We start from the raw sequence: 24,427 nt of genomic DNA on the forward strand, positions 1-24,427 counted from the left end.
CTAAGACTTTCTAATAACTAGACTAAGACAGGTCTGCAAACTATTTAAAATGATTAAAGATGACAATTTAGGTAATCCAAACAAACTTCATTTAACATTTCATGAAGAGGGCAGTCTCCATTTGCAGGGGTTCAGAGAACAGCAAAACGGGGTGGAAGGCAAGAAGTTTTTATGAGGTAAAGAATAAGGAACAAGGAAGTAAGTACAGAGGCCAGAGTTTGCTTGGTATTTGGTGATTGGCTGACTGGATATACAGCGTTTCTGGTCAAGCAGAGCATTTATTGGACATGAAAGTTATTAAGTTTTGGTTTGCCTAGGTGGCACCCCCAGCAGGAGTGGTTTTGTCTTGGGCCTAGAATGTGCCTAGTACCACCTTTTGATCATCCTCTTGACCATCTACTTTATCTTCAGTTTGCTTCTTTATGTCAGGGAGAAGATCTTCAACTAAGATAAAAATTAAAAGATTCCTATGTTCTAGATTTAGAGTTGTCTGGAATATTTTTTTCTCCCCTCTGGGTACATAGTTTTATTTTTAGCTTGGGGGTGGGGGAGGGGAGAAAGTCTAAAAAGTTTCTGTCTGGCTCTGAATATCAGCTTCTAGTTCAGCCAACTTCTGACCATAAAGTTACTTTAAAAAAAAAAAAATTCTTTCAAATACCCTATGAAGTTTCAAACTGGACAAACAGTAACTATTCCTGGCAGTACTGAACACCACCAAAATATACTCCCAAGATCTAGAGCCACTCCCAAAGATAGCCAAAAGAATGAAGTACTTGGACAATTCCTCTGAGAGCTGGCAACAGTTGGTAGGCTGCAAATGGGACACAACCCACATTTCTGTCCAACCATATTCTGGGGCCTGATGGTTGAGCTGCCTCCATACATAAGAACCAACAACCTGCATGTGCCAGCAGGCAGAAAGCCAAGCTCTCAGGACACAAGAAGGCAATAGCTATCCCTGGGACAGAAAGGATCAATAACCAATGAGTTCCCAAAATCAAATTCCCAAGGGTCTGAATTTGGAAAAGGAAGGACGTGAAATTTCTCTCTTGACCAGCAACTACAGGGTTCAGGAAGAGGTGACATTGGTAGGAATTCTCACCTCTGGCTGTGGCTTCTGCCAGTTTCCCCAGAACCCCATTCTGCAGACCCCGCAGAGTGGAGTTTATAGTGAAGAGTGTAAGTTCTGGTATCTACCAGAATTTGACAAGGTTTTCCATGAGTTTTAATTTTAGTTTCCACTTGGCTGTTTCAGGGAATAACTGATAGAAGTTTATCAGAATCCTTCAGAGTCCCATCAACCCTGGGAGGGACCCACATGAGGGGCCTCCTTTGAGAGTAGATACCGGGGGTATTCAAGTTCAGGGGAGGGGGTGGGTATTATTATCTTAGGTTTCTGGCCTTGGAGCTGCTGCAATTTGAAAACCAACTTGAATTTTTGTTTTTGGTCTTGTCTCTTCAGAATGGAAAGGCAATTCAGGTAAGAGGATTAGTAGACAGTGAGTACTTGGGTAAAGGAAAATAGAGGGGAGTTTTAGGAGTCACGTTGGTCTTATTGTCTTGTTTCGTTCTTTAATGAAAAATTAGCCTTTTTCGTTGAATCTTGCAATGAAGTTGATTTGGAATTTTGAAGCCTTTTGGAATCTAATGCATACCAATTAAAATAGGTGTCCCATTCTGGTTGATTTGGAAACACTTACTTTCAAGTGTGGTTCTTAAACAATATGTCTAATTGGAATGTTCCCCATGATAGCCATTGTAATGCTAGGTTGTCTTAGTGAGACTTGCCATTTTTGTAGATGTCTGCAGCTTCCAGGACCACAATTATTAGACAAAATGAGCAGGTGTGCCGGAAGGTGGAGTGCTCAATTCTTTGAAACTCGAGGATCCCGATTCTTAGGTAAGCATTGGATGTTTGAGAACCAAATTAATACCTAAGAGAGGTGTACTGCTAGGTTGGGGATTTTGTGGTATTTTACAGTGTACCTTGTTGCACAGAATTTTTCTTGAGGTTGTCAGGTGGCGCAGTGTCAGTGTAACCCGTTGCATGACCAACTTAGCACAGGAGCCTTAGATTTAGGTGGCGAGTGCTTTAACGTCTTTTAAGTGTTTGATCCATGCCCACCACTTTTGCAGCTTTGGCTTCAAGATTCGCATTAGCAATTGATCTATTTAATCCTTAAATGATAAGTGGTTTTTTTTTTTTTTTTTTTGCGGTACGCGGGCCTCTCACTGTTGTGGCCTCTCCCGTTGTGGAGCACGGGCTCCGGATGCGCAGGCTCAGCGGCCATGGCTCACAGGCCCAGCCGCTCCACGGCATGTGGGATCTTCCCGGACCGGGGCACGAACCCGTGTCCCCTGCATCGGCAGGCGGACTCTCAACCACTGCGCCACCAGGGAAGCCCGAGATTTCTTTATGAAAGTGGCGGTCACCCTAATGACTTTAATAGTATGACTTGTGCTACTTAGATTTTGTTGTGCCATTAGCTCAAATAGTACTAATTTCTTGTTTTAGTTTTCCAAGTCTCCCCGTGCTTTATGCTGTGGACTTATCTTTATGCATCCCCTAACTGCTGCCACCCATTGTAGGCTCCTATTATAGCTGTCCTGGAACTTTTCTGGGAAATGTGTGTGTGTGTGTGTGTGTGTGTGTGTGTGTGTGTGTGTGTGTGTGTGTGTGTGTGTGTGTGTGTGTGTGTGTGTGTGTGTGTGTGTGTGTGAAAATACACTTTGCTTTTCCTCACATAAAGTTGGTTTGGATCAGAGCTGTGTGCGGGGGATCAGAGGCTCAAATCCAAAAGTGGCTTGCCCTCGGTTTTGATGAGAAAACAATGAATGCGAAGGGTTCAGTGGGTCGTTCGCCTGTGCATCTTGTCCCACAGGCCATAAGCAGTCACCTTTGGATTCCATCTTCATCACCAGAGGCTGTTAAAGATGATCAAAGAGGACAATTTAGGCAGAGTCCAAACAAACTGACACTTGATGAAGCAGGCACTCGCCATTTGCAAGGGCTCAAAGAACTGCACAGTGGGGCTGAAGGCGGGAGGATGAAGAATAAGGAACAGAGAGGTGAGTAGAGAGCCCAAAGTTGGCTTGGTGTTTGGCCAACTGGATATACTGTGTTTCTGGTCAAGCGGAGCATTTACAGGGACATGAAGGTTATTTAAATTTTGGTTTGCTGAGGCCGCACCCAGGCAGGAGTGGCTCCGTCTTGGGCCTACAACTTGTTTCAACAAAACTATGGCCTGTTAGACAAATTCAACCTATGGCCTGCTTTTATACAGCCTAAAAGCTAATAATGTTTACATTTCTAAAGGCTGGCAGGGGCTGTTGACAGAGACCATATGTAGCTCAAAGTCTGTAGTGTTTACTCTGGCCCTTTATACAAAAGGTTTCCTGACTTTAAGCCATTTGTGCCTGTAGTTCAAATAGGAATGATCTGCACCGCTATTGAAGCAGGGTATAAACCTGTCATACACTTAGTTTGCTAGTCCAGGGACACTTCATCATGGTAGCAGCAAATTCTTTTTCTTTCCACTGCAAAATGGGAGTGGAAGCAGTTAGGGGAAGAAGTAGGTGAGTCAAGTCTTTGGGGACCCCAATTTCAGAAGTCTCTACAATAAGCCTGAACAGCAGTAAAAGACTAAATCTAAATGTAAAACCTTGGGTATTTTTCTTCCACAGCATACCTGTGTGAACAGGTATGATACCATGCATGCAAGTGGTTGCTCAACAAAGGGCATATGATTACACGAGGTAGAAAAGCTTGATGTACTCTAACTTTTTTTTTATTCCATCTTGGGAATCAGATTCCCCCTATAACATTAATGAAATATACAGTAGAAACACTGACGTTCTCTGGGAAAATATTAATTTATTCCCAGCTGCTTTGGTTATTATATACAAAACTGCAATGAATTTAAGCATATTTTATGAATAAGCAATTTCATTATAAAGTATGGAGGTCATAATTTACGTATTCTAATTTTAATTGTGAATTTGATGACTTCTGTTTTTTTGGGTTTTTTTTTAAACATCTTTATCGGATTATAATTGCTTTACAGTGTTGTGTAAATTTCTGCTGTGTAACAAAGTGAATCAGCTGTACGTATATATATGTATAATCCCATATCTCCTCCCTCTTGCGTCACCCTCCCTATCCCACCCCTCTAGGTGGTCACAAAGCACCAAACTGATCTCCCTGTGCTATGCGGCTGCTTCCCACTAGCTATCTATTTTACATTTGGTAGTGTATATATTCTCAGTGCCACTCTCTCACTTTGTCCCAGCTTACCCTTCCCCCTCCCCGTGTCCTCAAGTCCAGTCTCTATGTCTGTGTCTTTATTCCTGTCCTGCCCCTAGGTTCCTCAGAACTTTTTTTTTTTACGTTCCATATATATGCATTAGCATACGGTATTTGTTTTCCTCTTTTTGGCTTACTTCACACTGTATGACAGACTCTAGGTCCATCCACCTCACTACAAATAACTCAATTTCCTTTCCTTTTATGGCTGAGTAATATTCCATTGTATATATAGGCCACGTCTTCTTTATCCATTCATCTGTCGATGGACACTTAGGTTGCTTCCGTGTCCTGGCTATTGTAAATAGTGCTGCAATGAACATTGTGGTACATGTCTCTTTTTGAATTATGGTTTTCTCAGGGTATATGCCCAGAAGTGGGATTGCTGGATCATATGGTAATTTTATTTTTAGTTTTTTTAAGGAACCTCCATACTGTTCTTCATAGTGGCTGTATCAATTTACATTCCCACCAACAGTGCAAGAAGGTTCCCTTTTCTCCATACCCTCTCCAGCATTTATTGTTTGTAGATTTGATAATGGCCATTCTGAGGTGATACCTCATTGTAGTTTTGATTTGCATTTCTCTAATGATCAGTGATGTTGAGCATCCTTTCATGTGTTTGTTGGCAATCTGTATATATTCTTTGGAGAAATGTCTATTTAGATCTTCTGCCCATTTTTGGATTGGGTTCTTTGTTTTTTTGATATTGAACTGCATGAGGTGCTTGTATATCTTGGAGATTAATCCTTTGTCAGTTGCTTCATTTGCAAATATTTTCTCCCATTCTGAGGGTTGTCTTTTCATCTTGTTTATGGTTTCCTTTGCTGTGCAAAAGCTTTTAAGTTTCATTAGGTCCCATTTGTTTATTTTTGTTTTTATTACCATTACTCTAGGAGGTGGTTCAAAAAGGATCTTGCTGTGATTTATGTCATAGAGTGTTCTGCCTGTTTTCCTCTAAGAGTTTGATAGTGTCTGGCCTTACATTTAGGTCTTTACTCCATTTGGGGTTTATTTTTGTGTATGGTGTTAGGAAGTGTTCTAATTTCATTCTTTTACATGTGGCTGCCCAGTTTTCCCAGCACCACTTACTGAAGAGGCTGCCTTTTCTCCATTGTATATTCTTGCTTCCTTTATCAAAGATAAGGTAACCATATGTGCATGGGTTTATCTCTGGGTTTTCTATCCTGTTCCATTGATCTATATTTGTGTTTTTTGTGCCAGTACCATACTGTCTTGATTACTGTAGCTTTGTAGTATAGTCAGAAATCAGGGAGCCTGATTCCTCCAGCTCCATTTTTCTTAAGATCGCTTTGGCTATTTGGGGTCTTTTGTGCTTCCATACAAATTGTGCAATTTTTTGTTCTAGTTCTGTGAAAAATGCCATTGGTAGTTTGATAGGGATTGCACTGAATCTGTAGATTGCTTTGGGTAGTATGGTCATTTTCACAATGTTGATTCTTCCAATCCAAGAACATGGTATATCTCTCCATCTGTTTGTATCATCTTTAATTTCTTTCATCAGGGTCTTATAGTTTTCTGCATACAGGTCTTTTGTCTCCTTAGGTAGGTTTATTCCTAGGTATTTTATTCTTTTTGTTGCAATGGCAAATGGGAGGGTCTCCTTAATTTCTCTTTCAGATATCTCATCATCTGTGTGTGTAGGAATGCAAGAGATTTCTGTGCATTGATTTTGAATCCTGCTACTTTACCAAATTCATTGATTAGCTCTAGTAGTTTTCTGGTAGCATCTTTAGGATCCTCTGTGTATAGTATCATGTCATCTGCCAACAGTGACAGTTTTACTTCTTTTCCAATTTGGATTCCTTTTATTTATTTTTCTTCTCTGATTGCTAAAACTTCCAAAACTATGTTGAATAATAGTGGTGAGGGTGGGCAACCTTGTCTTGTTCCTGATCTTAGTGGAAATGGTTTCAGTTTTTCACCATTGAGAACGATGATGGCTCTGAGTTTGTCATATATGGGCTTTATTATGTTAAGTTCCATCTATGCCTACTTTCTGGAGGGTTTTTATCATAAATGGGTGTTGAATTTTGTCAAAAGCCTTTTCTGCGTCTATTGAGATGATCATATGGTTTTTCTCCCTCAATTTGTTAATATGGTGTATCACATTGATTGATTTGCATATATTGAAGAATCCTTGCGTTCCTGAGATAAACCCCACTTGATCATGGTGTATGATCCTTTTAATGTGCTGTTGGATTCTGATTGCTAGTATTTTGTTGAGGATTTTTGCATCTATGTTCATCAGTGATATTGGCCTGTAGTTTTTTTTGTGACACCTTTGTCTGGTTTTGGTATCAGGGTGATGGTGGCCTCACAGAATGAGTTTGGGAGTGTTCCTTTCCTCTGCAATTTTTTCGAAGAGTTTGAGAAGCATGAGTGTCAGCTCTTCTCTAAATGTTTGATAGAATTCACCTGTGAAGCCATCTGGTCCTGGGCTTTTGTTTGTTGGAAGATTTTTAATCAGTTTCAATTTCAGTGCTTGTGATTGGTCTGTTTATATTTTCTATTTCTTCCTCGTTCAGTCTTGGAAGGTTGTGCTTTTCTAAGAATATGTCCATTTCTTCTAGGTTGGATGACTTCTATTTGTTTTGAAACGCCTAATGATACCACCTCAAATTCAAGTCTTAGATACAAAATTTCAGTCCAATTTTTGCTATAAACTTCATGGGAGAATATCAAGTATATGTTTTGTCTGATATTTATTACATATTCATATATACCTGAACAGACTTGATGCCAAGGAAGAAAGCCACCTTCCCCCTACCCATCTCTCCTAGATACACTTTGCCAACTTTAATGAATATTTTATAAAAGTCCTCTATTGATCTCTTCCCTGAGACAATATATACAGCTAACCTACTGCATTCTCATGTGTCTTAGTTTTCAAAAATACATAATCAATATTTCTTAACTACCAAGTAGTGTACTGAAATTAAACCAGGTGTTTTTATTTTTTTATACATTTTATTTATTTATTTTTGGCTGCGTTGGGTCTTCATTGCTGTGCACGGGCTTTCTCTAGCTGCGGCGAGCGGGGGCTACTCTTCATTGCAGTGCATGGGCTTCTCATTGCGGTGACTTCTCGTTGTGGAGCACAGGCTGTAGGTGCACAGGCTTCAGTAGTTGTGGCTCACAGGCTCTAGAGCGCAGGCTCAGTAGTTGTGGTGCAGGGGCTTAGTTGCTCCACAGCATGTGGGATCTTCCCGGACCAGGGCTTGAATCCGTGTCCCCTGCATTGGCAGGCGGATTCTTAACCACTGCGCCACCAGGAAGGCCCAAGCCAGGTGTATTTTAAATGTGCCACAGCTCTTTGTGAAGATAAAAATATATTTTTATCCTTTGGTAGACGCAGTTTTGCAGGTCTTTACTTAAGTTGCTGGCAAATGAGTAATTTATTAGATAATACATTTAATTTTTTATAAAGTCTTCTTTATAAAGTCTTCTCCATATTCAACTATCTGGCACTAAAAGCTAGTAATAGAAGGTTCTTTAATAAGCTTATAAGGAATTAAGGGTCTACCTTTGTGTACCTGACAGTGCAAATAGTACCTTTATAATTCAGTTATTCTAGTGCAATACAGACATCATTCAGGAAAAAACGTCACATTATAAATACTTTTCAAGAGTTTTTTGATTACTTACCAGGTTCATCAAAATAAGAGCTTTTTAGAGTCATTCTAAAGTGGAATTACTACTATTAAACTATTGACCAGGTTGGTTCATCCAAATTATTAGGGATGCTGTCTGTGCTGTAGAAAGTTAAATTTTTGGGCATGTTTTAAATATTTCTAGGAGTTTTATTGTATCAGTCACCAGATAGTTTCATATGTTAAGTGCTCACAACACTGAGATACACACAGACACGTTTTAAGATTTGCCCAAAGACATATAGCCATTGTGTGGCAGAGCCATCAAGGGCTACATGCCCATACAACTGTATTTATTGTAGCCGCATGTGAAAGTGGTAGGGACTGATTAATGTCTTGTAAACATACATGCAAAATAATTTCACTACACTCCTAAAACCAAGTCCCAGTCAACAAAAGAGGGAATGGTCATCGTAAGTGGATAGGGCTTGAATTGGAAATCCATAAAGCACGTGAGATGAGCCAGGTTTCATTTTATATGTATTGTTACTACTTTAAAAAAGCCACCATCACAGAAAATTAGCATAAGATTTAGCATCACTTAACTTTTAAATTCCAGTCCGACAGTATGTAGTGTGTTCCTTTATTCGAGTTACACAACTCTCCTTTTGCCTTAGTTTCCTCATCTGTTTGAAGCATGTGACAATCCTTTAAGATTAAAAGGAATCATTTGAATCACCTAATTCAATCCCTGGCTTCAGGTATTCAATGAATGGGTCACCTTTCCAAGTAAGGAATCTAAACAAAGCCCTAAATTTATAATTACATAGCAGGTTATCTAATCTGTGATTAAAATGAGTATTACCTTAAAGATTAAAAATTAGCGGGAAGGGCTTCCCTGGTGGCACAGTGGTTGAGAATCCGCCTGCCGATGCAGGGGACGCGGGTTCGTGCCCCGGTCCGGGAGGATCCCGCGTGCCACGGAGCGGCTGGGCCCGTGAGCCATGGCCGCTGAGCCTGCGCGTCCGGAGCCTGTGCTCCGCGGCGGGAGAGGCCACGGCAGTTAGAGGCCCGCGTACCGCAAAAAAAAAAAAAAAGTTAGGGGGAAAATGGAATAACACATTTTGGATCTAGGGCAAGCAAAAAACATTAAGACTGGTGTAAACAGGGGTTTTTTTTAGTTTTGCTCCCTCCGCCCCCTTTACTCAAAAATACTTTCCAACTACTCACAGACATTAACAAGTGTCCATGGTTCACTATAAATAGGATATGGGAGAGAAGGCAAGCCACGTTCAGCCAAAGGAGCACGATGACTTCACAGTCCCATTTAGATGTGGCAGCTCAGATCAGACACAGTTAACCCTTGAATAACGTGGGTTTGAATTGTGCGGGTCCACGTTTACATGGATTTTTTTCCAGTTGTAAATACTCTAGTACTGTACAATCCACGATCCATGGTTGGTTGAATCCACAGATGCGAGTAACTGGATACCAAAGGCTGCCTATAAGTTATGCTGGCATTTTTGACAGCCTGGAGGGTTGGTGCTTCTAACCCCCCTGCTGTTCAGTGGTCACCCCTGTACAGCTAACCCCAGCTGTTCTCCCCCTTTCCCTGTGGGCGTGTGCACGCGCGCACACACACACACACCCTTGCATACCAGCAACAAGCTTTACATTTAAGGCAGGGAAACAATAGAGCCACCAGCTGCACTTTGAGATGGAGCCAACCTTGAGGGGGCTAGGAGAGGCCATCTCTGATACAACTTTGCCCCCGGGAGCATACCTTATACTTTTGGGATATCCTTTTTTATGCACTTTGTGTCTGTTAGTATTGGATGACAACTGGGGCAGCACAGAAGTTTTTGCCTCCAGTCTTACCACAGGCAGCTGACAAAATTGGGGGAAAGGTGGCTGGACCAACAGTAATGACCCTGTGATCCTAAGGGCAATGCAAATAGCTGTTTCCGATCCTCTGGCCACATTTAGCTCTGCAGCAATGCTTACAAACAGAAAAGTGAAGGGTAGAAAGCTGAGGTGTCAATAATATCATTCATCTTAGTCAACTTTTACAGGAAGGAAAGGTTTGAAATGAATAATCGGTTTGCTGCTCAAAGTTATATGCAGGAACAGTGGATACCCATTTTTTCTACTGGAACCTGCTAAACAGATGTACCATTGTGTTAGCACAGACTTGGGCATCATCGTCTGCTTAAAAGAATTTCCATACTCCAAGCTTATTTCCTTTAGTCAAAAGGTGTTAGTTGAGAATGCTTAAGAGAGTCCTGCATCACTTACCTGTAGGGCCCGTCCTTTGGTCTCAGTAGGGAGAGTAAATGCAGAAATAGCACACACAACGCAGACAGATGAGAAAAGACAAGGCTCCCAGAAATGATGCACTCATGAGAACCTGCAAAGCACAAGGAATGACTAAATAGATTGTGCCCCAGTCACTTTTAAACTGACTTTTATGCTAAAGGGAAAATAAGAATTCACTTCACCAAATACGTAAACAAAGGGCTTTGCAGCCGTTCTGTAACTTGTGCATTCCTGACATCCTAGGTCTATTATTTATTTGGGCCAAGCTACTGTAGGCAATTTTGTGCGACTCTTCCATGAGCTGCGAGTGACATTAACATGCACTGGCCAAGTCAGACTTCTCCCTGCATTCACCCCTCAGGCTTCTCCAGAGCAACCCAGTACCTGGGGAAGACGGGAGAGCTGCCTGTTTTCCTACCCAATTCAGCTTAACTTGTAACCCTCTCCTTTCCTGCAGTACCCCCTCTGCTAAAAGTCTACTTTGCCTCTTCAGTTCTGACAGGATCAACCAGGAGGAAGTCTTTTGGGAATAGATGTAATTTCCTGGTCTCTGAAATGATAACATGTCTGTGTTCATGATGCTTCATGGGTCACAACCAATCAAACTTACCGTAGAAAAAGTGGACACCATTCTCATCCTGATACTGGTTAGTTTAGACCAGGGGTCCCCAACCCCCAGGCCACAGACCGGTACCGGTCCGCAGCCTGTTAGGAACCAGGCCGCACAGCGGGAGGTGAGTGATGGGCAAGCGAGCAAAGCTTCATCTGCCGCTCCCATCGCTCGCATTACCGCCTGAGGCATCTCCCCCACCCACACCCCCATCCGTGGAAAATTGTCTTCACAAAACCAGTCCCTGGTGCCAGAGAGGCTGGAGACCACTGGTTTAGACACTCCATCTCACACATCCCTAGGACTTTGCCCAAAGTTAGCAAAAAGCCAAGCACATGGTAGTAGTTGTCAACTAATCTCACAAGGATGGTTAACTGAAATGATTAAGGAACAACGAGGCTCTCTAGAGTCACAGAATATTGCAGTTTGGAGACCTAGACACTAGCCTTTGGTCTAGTCCAACCTCTTCACTTTACAGATAATCCTAGAGTAAGGAAGGGCTAAGTGACTACTTGTCCAAAGTCACAGATAGATCCCTGACACATAACAGATCCCTACCGCTGTCACCACCACTAAGGTTCCCCTAAGATACACAATTTGAGAGCCCATCCTGTGTATAAGGCCTACTTGACCTTTTTTTTGTTTTTTTTTGTCTGTGCTGCACGGCATCTGGGCTCTTAGTTCCCCAACCAGGGATCGAACCCGCACCCCCTGCATTGGATGCGCAGAGTCTTAACCACTGGACCACCAGGGAAGTCCGCCTATTTGCCTTCTAAAACAGTAAATCATTCCACTTGTCAGGCAAACAGAACCCATGGTATTAACCACATTTACTATTTCGTAGTTGACCTAGCAAGTGATAGTTATTATTTTCTGATTTTATCTCCCAAAATAAAATATGTTACAATTTTCGCCAAACAGGAGTTTTGGGAAACCAGGATGATAAAAGAGATGGAAACCAAAGGAGACCAGGCAGTCTGAACCATGACCAAATGATGCCGCAGTTAGGCATGTGTCTAGGTTCTGCCATTACTGCCACTTCTGTTTTGACACCAAAATTCTCACCACCACCAGGCTGAATTCTAAACTAGCTCTACTTCATATTCTTTGCACCAGATTCAAAGTCTGAAGTGGTGTGAGAGCCTGATGGTTAAGTTTAGGTCATAAAACTTCGTGCTCTACCAACTAGGATCAGGGAGAGCAATTCCTTCATTTCTTTGGCTTCCCTAGCGGGGTTTAGGGCTCTGCTTCCTAGCAGGACTCTAGCAATCAAGTCAGTGTTACTGGATATTCTTTCAATAAATTCCTTTCTGGGATGTCCCTTGCAGTCCAGTGGTTAAGACTCCGCACTTCCACTGCATGGGGCACAGGTTCAGTCCCTGGTGAGGGAACTAAGATCCTGTATGCTGCACAGCATGGCCAAAAATAAAATTAATTAAAAAAATTAAAAATTCCTTTCTGCCTAAGTTAACCAAAGTCAGTTTTTATTGTTTGTAAGCAAGAACTCTGAGTAATACCTAATTATAAAAATCATCCTGTCAAAGAGGAAATGCAGATGGCTAACAGGCACATCTGCATGTTAGCAGGTGCTCAACATCGTTAATCAGGGAAATGCAAATCAAAACTACAACGAGAAATCACCTCACACCTGTCAGAATGACTATAATCAAAAAGAACACAAATAACATGTTGGCGAAGATGTGGAGAAAAGGGCACCTTTGTGCACTGTTGGTGAGAATGCAGCCACTGTGGAAAACAGTATGGAGATTCATCAGAAAACTAAAAACAGAACTAGAATGTGACCCAGCATTTCCATTCCTGGGTATAGATCCAAAAAACCAAATAAACCAAAAACACTAAAAATCAGCTGGGAATTTTGTTAAAATGCATATTTTCAGGCCCTACTCCAGATTCACTGTATCAAAAAACAGAGATCTGTAAATCTCTACTTCTAAAAATCAGCCCAGACCAGGGACAAAGAGGGATATTACACAATGATAAAAGGTTCAGTCCAACAAGAAAACACTCCTAAAGGTTTATACACCAAAGAGCTTCAAATTACATTCTTTCAGAAAAAACTGAAAGGAGAAACAAATCTACATACAGTTGGAGACTTCAATACCCCTCTCTCAATTGACAAACTACTAGACAAAATCAGCTGGATATAGAACTTCATGACACCATCAACCAGGAGGATCTCATTGACATTTATAGAACACCCACCGAACAAACAGCAGAACATTCACCAAGATAGACCTCGTTCTGGGCCATAACATTAACCTCAAAGGGTTTAAAAGAACTGAAATTATAGAGTGTGTTCTCTGACTCAAATGCTATCAAAGCTAGAAATAAAGATGACAGCAAAATCTCCAAACACTTCTAAACAATCCACAGGTCAAAGAAGTCTCAAGAAAAATAAAAAATAACATTGAATGGAATGAAAATACAGCATATTAACTTTGTTGGACGCAGATAAATAGGAACAAAAATAAAATACTTAGGAATAAACTTAAGAAATGTATTACATATATGAAGGTATTTTTCATGTCCCTACTAAGGGACATGAAAAATTGAATAAATTTGTTTAGTTCTTAGAAAAATTCAGTATTGTTTTAAAAAATGGTTCTCAAAGTAATCTGTAGTAACTCTAATGGATTCTCAGTCAAAATCCCAGTAGTATTTTTGAGTCAATCTGGGGGGAAAAACTGATTCTAAAGTTAATTTGAAAGCATTAACATATCTATAAAAATCAAGACACTTCTGAAAACACGTGCGGGTGAGGGAATCTGGGGAGGTTATTCGGCTAAGAGGCACTAAACAAAGTTCCAATCATCAGCAATATGATATCAGTGCCAAAATAGATCAGTAAAACAATGAGTCACAAAACAGATCCAAGAATTTATGGAAATTTGGTTATTGTAATAGGGGCGTGTTAAATCAACCGAGAGGAGCCGGACAAAAGGATGATGAATGGCCTGGGAGCAACCAGCTATAAGCACTGTTTTGTGGCTTTGTTTGCTTGTTCTGTTTTGGTTTGGTTTTTATTGAGATAGGGGATGGGTTGGGAAATAACGTCTGCAAGTTATGCCCCACTAGGGAAATGTCCATTCTGATTTTCCTGGGGGAGGTTTCAGAGCTTTTTCTTTTTCTTGGAGCTGCTGCTCTTGCTGGCAGCAGTCTCTTCAGGTCCACTGCTGAGTGGCTCCTCCTTGGAAGAGAATTTCCTCTTTTGCCTGGGGACCTTCTTGTTTCCTGACTCTTCAGAGTCACTCACTGGTTCCTCTTTCGGGAAAGATTTCTTCCTCTTGGTGAGACTTCCACTGCCAGCTGTTTCCTCAAGATCACTACTAACCAGCTCCTCCTTGGAAAAAGATTTCTTTTGGGGGGGTTTGGAGGAGACAGATGGGTCTTCATTCCATTCTCCTGAGGAGCCTCCTGGGGCTTTTGCTTTTGCTTCTTTTCGGCTCTTTCACTTGTCCCCTCACATTCCTCCAGGGTCCTGCTGCTGTTTTCTGAAGACGCCAGGGCAATCGCAGCCAGCCTTTTCCTTCTTCAAGTGTTTCTTCTCCTGTTTCTCCAGCTTCCTAGTAACCTCAGCAGCCTCTTCCTCTGCCTGGCCAAAGAAAGTGCTGGAAAGGCTTGAAGACCTCCGGTTCCCCAGTTCTCTCTCTTGGCATTATTGAATCAGGCTCATTAAATCAGTTTGTGTTGTTGCTTTTTAAAGCTGAGACCTTTACCTCAGGTCTCAAGCATAAGTAAATTGTGAATAAATCAAAGAATTTAATGTTTTAGATGAAACATTGAAAGCCTTTGCACTTTCAGTGTTTAAGAAACATTTTTAGAAATTTGGATTAATGAAGGCCACTAAGCATGACCCAAAACACTAACTCCTTATGTGAAAATAATTGGTAAGTAGACTACAAAAAAATTGATATTTTGCATGCCAAAAACTTTGATAGTAACATCATAAGGCAAACCATGAATAATGAAAAAATATCTGTAGTATAATAATAAATGGCCAATGGCCTGAAGAAATTAGAGCAAATCCCATAAATAAGCAGTTTACCAAAAAAAGACAAATGGATAATAAACAGATGAAAGATGCTCAGCCTTACTAATAACAAAGTACAAATTAAGAGGAGATGTGAGTTATTGTCCACCATATCAAAAAAGGTTAAAAAAAAGGCTTTTTAGTGATGACGGAAAGAAACAGGGTTGCTTGTTTAAGAGTGTGTTAATATTAATATATCAAGGAGTATATAAATTTTCTTAAAAGATCCATTATAATTTAAAATATGCACACCCTTTGACCTCAAAAATTATTCAGTAGGCTTTTTCTACGTAAGAATGCTTTTCCTGGGCTTCCCTGGTGGCGCAGTGGTTAGGAATCCTCCTGCCATGCATGGGACACAGGTTCAAGCCCTGGTCTGGGAAGATCCCACATGCCGTGGAGCAACTAGGCCCGTGCACCACAACTGCTGAGCCTGTGCTCTAGAGCCTGCAAGCCACAACTACTGAGCCTGCATGCCACAACTACTGAAGCCCACGCTCCTAGAGCCCATGCTCCGCAACGAGAGAAGCCACCGCAATAAGAAGCCTGTGCACCGCAACGAAGAGTAGCCCCCCACTCGCTGCAACTAGACAAAGCCCGCGCGCAGCAACAAAGACCCAATGCAGCCAAAAATGAAATAAATACAATAAATAAATTTATAAAAAGAATGCTTTTCCTTAGACATACTCTGTGGCCATTCCCACATGACTCTGCCCTATTGTAGAGGCCCTCCCTAACCACCCGATATAGCAGACCGCTCCCATCACCATCTCCTTCCCCTGTTTTATATGTGTTTATATCAGTAATCATATTGAACATGTTAGCAAACTGTTTGTTTGTCCCTTGTCTATTCTCCACTAGAATGTCACTTCAAATAATCTGGGACCTGGGTTTTCACAGTATCCGGAACATAAGAGAGCTCAATGACTAACATAGTCGCACAGTTACAAAGTTGTGCGTGATGTTCAGTGCCCCGTTGTTTGTAAAAGCAGAAAGAAATAACATTAGGAACAACTTCATCAACAAGGTAATGGCTATCTAATTATACACATCCCTACAATGGAAATCTATGCACCTACATAAGAGAATGAGGTTGATCTCCACATACTAACATAAAATGATTATTAATGACGAAAGGCAGTTGCAATATGTAGATACATATGTAGGTATGTGTGGCTAGACGGATGGATGGACAGGTTTGGGTATGTGTATGTTTGAACATGGGCCTATCCACATGTGTACTCACACACACACATGGATACACAGTGTAAAGAGGAGTGTGACTCCACTTGAGGACTGCTGACAGCCTTTAAGCCTCACCCTTCCCTCTTCCCCTTGTACCCCTATTTCTGAACAAACTGGTAAGAAAGCCTGGATGCTTCATCCTTTGGTACTGGCAGGAGATTCAAACCACACAAGCCCCTGCCCGAGCATGGAAACACTCAAATCTGGCCGCAAGAAAAACCCCAGCCAATCTCCTTGCCTGCTCTCTCAGGCCATTTTGGATCTGCCTGAGGGGGCTACCCTGCTCTCCCAGAGATCTCAGCTATGTAATTAAACAATAAACCTTTCATACCCTCTTGGTGTGTGTATGTGACATCAGTCTTGACATCTGACGCCCAGTTTTTGGGGGGGGGTGGGGAGGAGTGGAGGGAAGTTCCATCTGTCTCTGCAGGTGACCATAGCAGGTAGATACACAGACAGATGTAGGTATTTATTAAGTAAGGCTATCTACATATTTACAAGCCTCTAGTATAATATGTATGTAATAGGTTTATAGATACACTCATACAACTCTGGTATATTACTGATAACAGATATACCAAGAGAGACATAATATATATGCATAAAAAAGCATCTGGAAGAATATACCCCAAACCATTAAGACATACACTGGTGGCTATCTCTGGTGATAGAATTACAGAGAATTATTCCTTTCTCAGTTACACATTTCTGTGTTTGAAATTTTACAAGCAGGTAAGAGTGCAAGACGGGGGCCTCATTGCTACAGCCCCATAGCACATGTTGAGGATTTTGGTCTTTATTGTTGAGGAATGGCAAGGGCAAGATGACAGAGTTTAAGCACAAGAACAATGTAAGATCTGCACGGATGCAGTGAGGAAAATGAGTTGGAGGAGAGTAAGAGCACAGAGGAGACCAGGCAGGACGCTACCTTAGCCATCCAGGGAAAGGTGATGGTAGTTCAAACCAGAGTGATGCTGGTGGTGGAAAAGGAGATAAGGTTAAGGGTTCAGCATCTATTATTAGGATGTTAAATCCACATGGTTTTAGGACCGGCTATGATGATGAGAGAGGAGGGAACAGCAAAGGACAGTTCCAGGTTGGGTAGTGACGCCATGCACTGATGGAAACTGTGAAGAGGAGTGGACTTGGGGAAAAATGTCATGATTTTAATATTGGACGTGGTGAATTTAAGGTGAGTTTGAGACATTCAAGCAGAAATGTGGAGGAGGTGAATGGATATATAAATCGCAGCTCAGAAGAAAGGCCTAGACTAGAGATATAAAGATGGGAGTCATGAGCATATAGTTGGTGATTAAAATCATAAAAATGGGTGAAATCACCTAAGTGGAGAGTAAAATATGAAAAGATGAGGATCTAATATTAAGCAATAAGAATCCTCAGTGGGGGAGCGGGGATGAATTGGGAGATTGGGATTGACATACATACACTAATTTGTATAAATTAGATAACTAATAAGAAACTGCTGTATAAAAAAATAAAGAATCCTCAATAATAAAGAGTAGAGGAAGGTGTACCACAAAGAGACTGAGGAAGAGCAGTGGAAGATGCAGGAGGAAGACCACAAAATGCAAGGTGACGATACCGTAGGAAGGGGACAGCGCGCGAGGGCGAGGCCATCAGAACTGTATGTGAAGGAGAGGTCCCGCAAAACGCAGGGTTAAAACGACGTTTGGATTTAGAGACGTGGCGCTCACAGAGACCCTACCAAGCATTTTGTTGGAGTCAGAAAGGTTGCAGCCAGTTGGAGCAGGCGGACGAGTGAGTGGGGGGAAGGAAATGAGGACAGTGAGGAGGAAGAACTCTTAAGTGGTTTGAGTGGAAAGAAGAGGAAAGAGTGAGTCAATGGAGTTCACATTACAGTTTGTAAGCTATGGAATCTTAACATTAAAGTGCTGACCAGAAGGATTCAACATGGAGGGATAGATTGAAATCACAGGACAGATCAATGACAAACCTGAAAAACTCAGAGACTCAAATGAAAACCCATCAGAATGAGTTCAGTAAGCTGGCAGTTTGAAAAATCAATAGACAAAAAACTTAATAGCCTCTCTAAATACCAATAGCTAGTTAGAATGTTAGACTAGAAGTTATAATGGAAGAAAATCATCTATTTGCAATAACAATGAAAAGCCTTAAAATGCCTAAGAAACTTAACAAGATGTGCAGGATCTATTTGAAGAAAACAAAATCCCAGCAAGGAACACAGAAGAAACACTGAACAAATGGAGAGAAGAACCTTGTTCTTATATGGGAAGACAACACTAAGAAAAAAAGTCAACTTTTCCTAAATTAACTGATACATTTAATGACTTAACAATTAAAATCTTAATAGGATTTGGGCAGACAAGGGAGGCACATTGCAAATGATTCTAAATCTTATCTGAGAAAGAATAGCAATGAGGTGGAGCTTACACAACCAGTTTTGAAAATGTACTATAAACCCCACCTGACTAATGAAAAGAATATGACAGTGACGAAACCACACAGATCAATGGACTAAAATAGCAAGGCTAGAAACAGACCAAGTGATTGTGGGAATATAAGTAGACATTTCTAATCCATGAGTAAAAATATAGGGAAATAAATGAAATAAATAGTTAAATAAATAGTGTAGGGACAACTGGCCTGCCATATAGGAAATTATAAAGCTGTTTCCTACAGTAGACCTCACACTTCGACACTATGATGGCCTGAAAGAGGGCACGTCAGGGATTTCTGGGTCAGAATTTGGGATTCATTTCACTTTGGGAAAATTGATTGAGTTGTACACTTATGATATGGCCACTTTTATATGTATGTCATATTTCAATAAAAAGTTTGTACAGCTTTTCCCCAAAGAAAGACAAGACCAGAGAAGGACTGGAAGAAAAGAGATGTGTATTCTCAGAATTCTAATCATGAACATTGATATATTTGAGTGTCTATGAACCTTAAGTTTCTGTACAGAGAAAGAGGACCATAAACAAGAAGGAAAGACAAACAGAAAGTTAGGAGGAACATTTGTAGTATGTCAGGAAAATGATTAAAATCCTTTATATATATGAAGGACTCTTACAAATCAATGTATTAAAGACCAAATTGAAAAATGGACAAGGACCTGAGTGAACAAGCTAAAAAAGATAGCCAATTAAAATATGAAAAGAACGTTCAGTTTCATTCTTAATCGAAGAAACGTGAATTACAATATCAAAGATATCATTTACTGCCAGTAATATTGGCAAAGATGAAATAGACAAAACTAGTTGGCCAGTATGTGAAGCAGCAAGGCCTAACACACTGGTACAGGCTTCCCAAAGAGAATTTTAGCACAATGTATCAAAATGGAAAATAAGCAGACCCCCTGACCTACCAATCCAATTTCTAGGAATTATCCTAAAGAGATAATTGCATAGTTGGATAAAAATGTAAGCACAAGAGTGCTTACAACTGTTGTTTATAATAGACAAATATCAAATAGTCTAGACATTTAACAATACAGAACTGACAAAGTTCTTGAAAGTAATTTTTGGAGTATACATATGACATTTTTCAGCATGAAAAAGGGCTTGACTTTTATTTTTATCAACATGAAAAATGTAACATATTGTTGCATGCCAAAAGCAGGCTATAAAAAGTCTATGAGGGCTTCCCTGGTGGCACAGTGGTTGAGAGTCCACCTGCCGATGCAGGGGACACGGGTTCGTGCCCCGGTCCGGGAAGATCCCACATGCCGCGGAGCAGCTAGGCCCATGAGCCATGGCCGTTGAGCCTGCGCCTCCGGAGCCTGTGCTCCGCAACGGGAGAGGCCACAACAGTGAGAGGCCTGCGTACCGCAAAAAAAAAAAAAAAAAAGTCCATGAAGGTTTGGGTTCAAGATGAACCCACCTCCTCTCATGGACACACTGAATCTACAGCTACATACAAAATAATATCCTCTGAAAGAAACCCCAAAACTAGCTGAGTGACTCCTTCACATCAGGCAAAGAAGAAAATCCCACATCAAAATGGGTGGAAGAGGCTGAGACACAATCTTACCATGAACCCACCCCCGGTTCAGTGACACACAAAAAGAGGGGAACTCACAACCTTGAGCTTCTCCATGAGGAGTGACGGGTTCCAACCCCACATCTGGCACCACAACTTTTAAGACCTGCACCTGACAGATGAACCTGCAAAACATCTAGTTTTGAAAGCCAAGAGGGCTTGCATCCACTATAAGACAAGGCTATAGCAAACTGAGCATTTTCCTTAGAGGGCTCCCAGGGAGCCTGGCTACCCACCTGGGGACCAGTGCAGTCAGCCCACTGAAACACATCCAGTCTTTCTGTGAAAGAGGCTTATTTGCTTATTTTAAACCATCACCTTGTGGGGCAGGCATCTGCTTTAACATACATCCAGGAGCCTACTGAAATACTCTGCAAAGATGAAGGCTGGCAGGTGCCATCTTTGTGCTGTCTCTCTGCCTTGCTCCAGATCTCTGCTATCTCCCCAAAAGGAGCTTGTGTACATGTATGGTGTCCCAATTTTTGTGGCTACTGCCCAGGGAACACCCCTTGATCGCCTGGCTCTGGTGGCCAGCAAGGTTTATGTTTACGGGTCCCACAAGAAAGTAACAGAGAAAGAGTTCTTAACTACCTACACCCCAGGGCACAGCAGCAGAGAGCCAGCAGACTGAAACACCTTCTTTCTGGGAAAGAGGCCTGTAAGCTTATCTTCACAGCTGCAACCTGAGTGGCAGGCTTCTAATTAAACACACATCTAGGGACCAACTATAATCCTCTCCAGAGACCAGAAGACTGCCTGGTACCATCTTCCTGCTCTTCCTCTGCCCACTCCAAAAGTAGTAAAAATAACTCTAACTACAATAATGTGTTAATGGATACACAGGATAAAAATATGTAAATTGTGATATCAAAAACAAAGTGTGCATGGGGAGTAAAAATGTAGAGCTTTAGAAAGCATTTGAACTGGAGCTGCTATCAAATCAACAGCTGTATCTCTAAAATGTCTTATGTAAGTCTCATGGTAGCCACAAAGCAAAAACCTAGAGCAGATACACAAAAGAGAAAAAGAAAGGAATCCAAGCATAGCATGACAGAAAATTGTCAAATCAGAAAGGGAGAGTAAGACAAAAAGAAATGAACCTAGGAACAAAGACAGAAAACAGAGAAATGGCAATAAGTATATATCTATCAATACTTACTTTAAATGTAAAAGGACTAAATTCTCCAATCAAAAGACAGAGTGACAATGGATTTTTCAAAAAATAACAAGACCCATCTATATGTTGCCTACAAGAGATTCACTTTAGATGTAAGGACGCACACAGACTGAAACTGAAAGGATGATAAAAGATACTCCATGCAAATGGAAACCAAAAAGAAAGCTAGGGTAGCTATACTTTTATCAGACAAAATAGACTTTAAGTGACAAAGAAGGTCATTACATAATAATAAAAGGGTCACTCCAACAAGAATATATAACATTTGTAAATACTTATGCACCCCATACAGGAGCACCTAAATATACAAAGCAAATATTAACAGATCTAAAGGGAGAAACAGATGTCAATACAGTAATAGTAGGGGATTTTAATACCCCACATTCACCAATGAATGAATGAATAGTATCTGAAATATAGAAAAACTCATACAACTCAATAACAAGAAAACAATTCAATGTAAAAATGGGCAGAGGGCATGAAGAGACAATTTTCCAAAGATGACATACAGATGGCCAACAGGTATGTGAAAATCTACTCAACATTACTAATCATCAGGGAAATGAAAATTAAAACCACAGTGAGATATCACCTCACACCTGTTAGAATAGCTATTATCAAAAAGGCAAGCGATCACAAGAGTTGGTAAGGATGTGGAGAAAAGGGAACTATTTTGAACTTTAAGACCCCACATTCACCAATGGTGGGAATATAAATTGGTGCAGCCAATATGGAAAACAGTAGGGCAGTTCCTCAAAAAATTAAAAATAGAACTACCATATGATCCAGCTATTCCAGTTCTGGGTAATTATCCAAAAGAACCAAAAATACTAGCTTGAAGAGTTATCTGCACTCCCATGTTCATTGCAGCATTATTTGCAACAGCCAAAACATGGAAACAACCTAAGTGTCCATCAGTGGATGAATGGATAAAGTAAATGTGGTATGTATATATACCGTGGAATATTATTCAGCCATAAAAAAGAAGGAAATCCTGGCACTTACAACAGCATGGATGGACCTTAAGGGCATTATGCTCGGGGAAATAAGCCAGATAGAGGAAGACAAATACTGTATTATCTCACTTATGTGGAATCTAAAAACAAACACTGTCACAGGTACAGAGAACAGATTGGTGGTTGCCAGCAGCAGGGGTGGGGGTGAAATGGGTGAAGGGGATCAAAACGTACACATCTCCAGTTGTAAAATAAATAAGTCCTGGGGATGTATGGTACAGCATTGTGACTAGTTAATACTGTATTATATACTTGAAAGTTGCTAAGAGGTTAAATGTTAAAAGTTCTCATTACAAGAAAAGAAAAATGTGTATGTATGGTGATGGATGTTAGACTTATTGTGATCATTTTGTAATATATACATATATGGAATCACTATGCTGTACACCTGAAATTAATATAACATTAAATGTCAGTTGTATCTCAACTTAAAAAGTATATGGGGATGGGATCAAGATGGTGGAGGAGTAGGACATGGAGTTCACCTTCTTCCACAAAAACATTAAAAATTGATCTACGAGTAGGAGGATTAACACAGAACACCGGCAGAAGACCTCAGACTTCTTGCCCAGAAGGGCAAGGAAATCTCCATGTAACCAGGTAGGACAAAAGGAAAAAGAAAGGAATTGGGATGGGGCCTGCACCCCAGGGAAGGAGCTGTGAAGAAGGAAAGGTTCCTACACCCTGGGAAGCCCCCTCAGTGGTGGGGGAGATCAGCCTGGATGGAGGGGGAGCTTCAGAGCCTTGGAGGAGAGCGCAGAAACCGGTTTGTGGAAGGCAAAACAGAAAGTAACTTGCACAGAAGGTCAGCACTGCCATCTTGCACTCCCCAGGCTGAGACACTCATCTGTTGCTGCACGTGGGGGCTGGGGGCTGAAGCTCAGGCTTCAGAGGCCAGACCCAGGGGTAGGACTGGGGTTGGCTGTTCAGAGACAGCCTGAAGAGGCTGGAATGTGGCAACCAAGGGTGTACACAGAAGAAGCCTGGGCACACCAGAGAGGCAAGCTGCCATTAATGGGGGGTGCACAAGGAGAGGGGGCAGGACCACCATAAGAGGTTCTTTCCCTACAAGCATTCTCAAGCAACAGGACACTGCCAACAGGAGCAGGGCATAAGTCACCGCCACTGCTACAAGACCTGTGAGCAGGTGCCAAGAACCGCCCTCCCGTCCCAGGAGTGTGCGGACTGCAGCTACCCCTAGGAAACCCACAAGCAGACACCAAGCCCTACCCCTGCTGTCCCAGAAGTGCACTGGCCGCAGCTGCCACAATGAGACATGTGAGCAGGTGCCAAGCACTGCCCTCCCATCCCGGGAGTGTACGGACCACAGCCATCCCTAGGATATCCACAAGCAGGGGCCAAGCCCTGCCCCTGCTGTCCCGGGAGTACACTGGCCACAGCTGCCACTATGAGACCTTCAAGCAGGCGCCAAGTGCTTCCCCCACCATCCTAGGACTGCACAAGAGCCACCACACCTGCACACCCCATATCAAGTGGATAACGGCAGGCACACACTGATGAAAGAGGCAGCAAGCATCCAAACTAAAAGCAGCCCCTTGATTCTGGACAAGATGGTGGAGTAGAAGGACCTGAGCTCACCTCCTCTCCTGAAAGCACCAAAATCACAACTAACTACTGAACAGCAATCAACAGAAAAGACTGGAACCCACCAACAAAAGATATTGTACATTCAAAGACAAAAAAAATTCACAACAAGACCACAGGAGGGGTGCTTTCATGACATAATCAAATCCCATACCCATTGGGTGGGCAACTCACAAACTGGAAAATAATTATATCACAAAGATTTTCCCACAAGAGAGTTCTGAGCCCCATGTCAGGCTCCCTAGCCTGAGGGTCTGGCATTGGGAGGAGGAACCCGCCCAGAGCAGTTGGCTTTGAAGGCCAGTGGGGCTTGAGTACAGGAGCTTCACAGGACTGGGGCAAACAGAGACTGCACTCTTGGAGAGCACTCACAAGGGTTCAAATACAGTGGGACCCAACACAAAGCAGTAACTCCATAGGATCCTGGGCTGGACGTACCTGCAGGT

At 41.7% G+C, this 24,427-nt stretch overlaps 1 protein-coding gene across 1 annotated transcript in view; it reads right to left on the reverse strand.

The window, feature by feature from the left end:
- Nucleotides 1-24,427, reverse strand: part of SVOPL (SVOP like) — a gene marked incomplete at its 3' end in the record, with an annotated part of 83,057 nt that overhangs the window by 4,139 nt on the left and 54,491 nt on the right. The window contains 2 exon segments of the mRNA XM_079931128.1: nt 10,209-10,294; nt 10,296-10,324. Coding sequence (XP_079787254.1) covers nt 10,209-10,294; nt 10,296-10,324 — 115 coding nt within the window.

The sequence above is a fragment of the Stenella coeruleoalba genome, assembly GCF_951394435.1.
Source record: "Stenella coeruleoalba genome assembly, chromosome: 9".
Taxonomy (NCBI): Eukaryota; Metazoa; Chordata; class Mammalia; order Artiodactyla; family Delphinidae; genus Stenella; species Stenella coeruleoalba.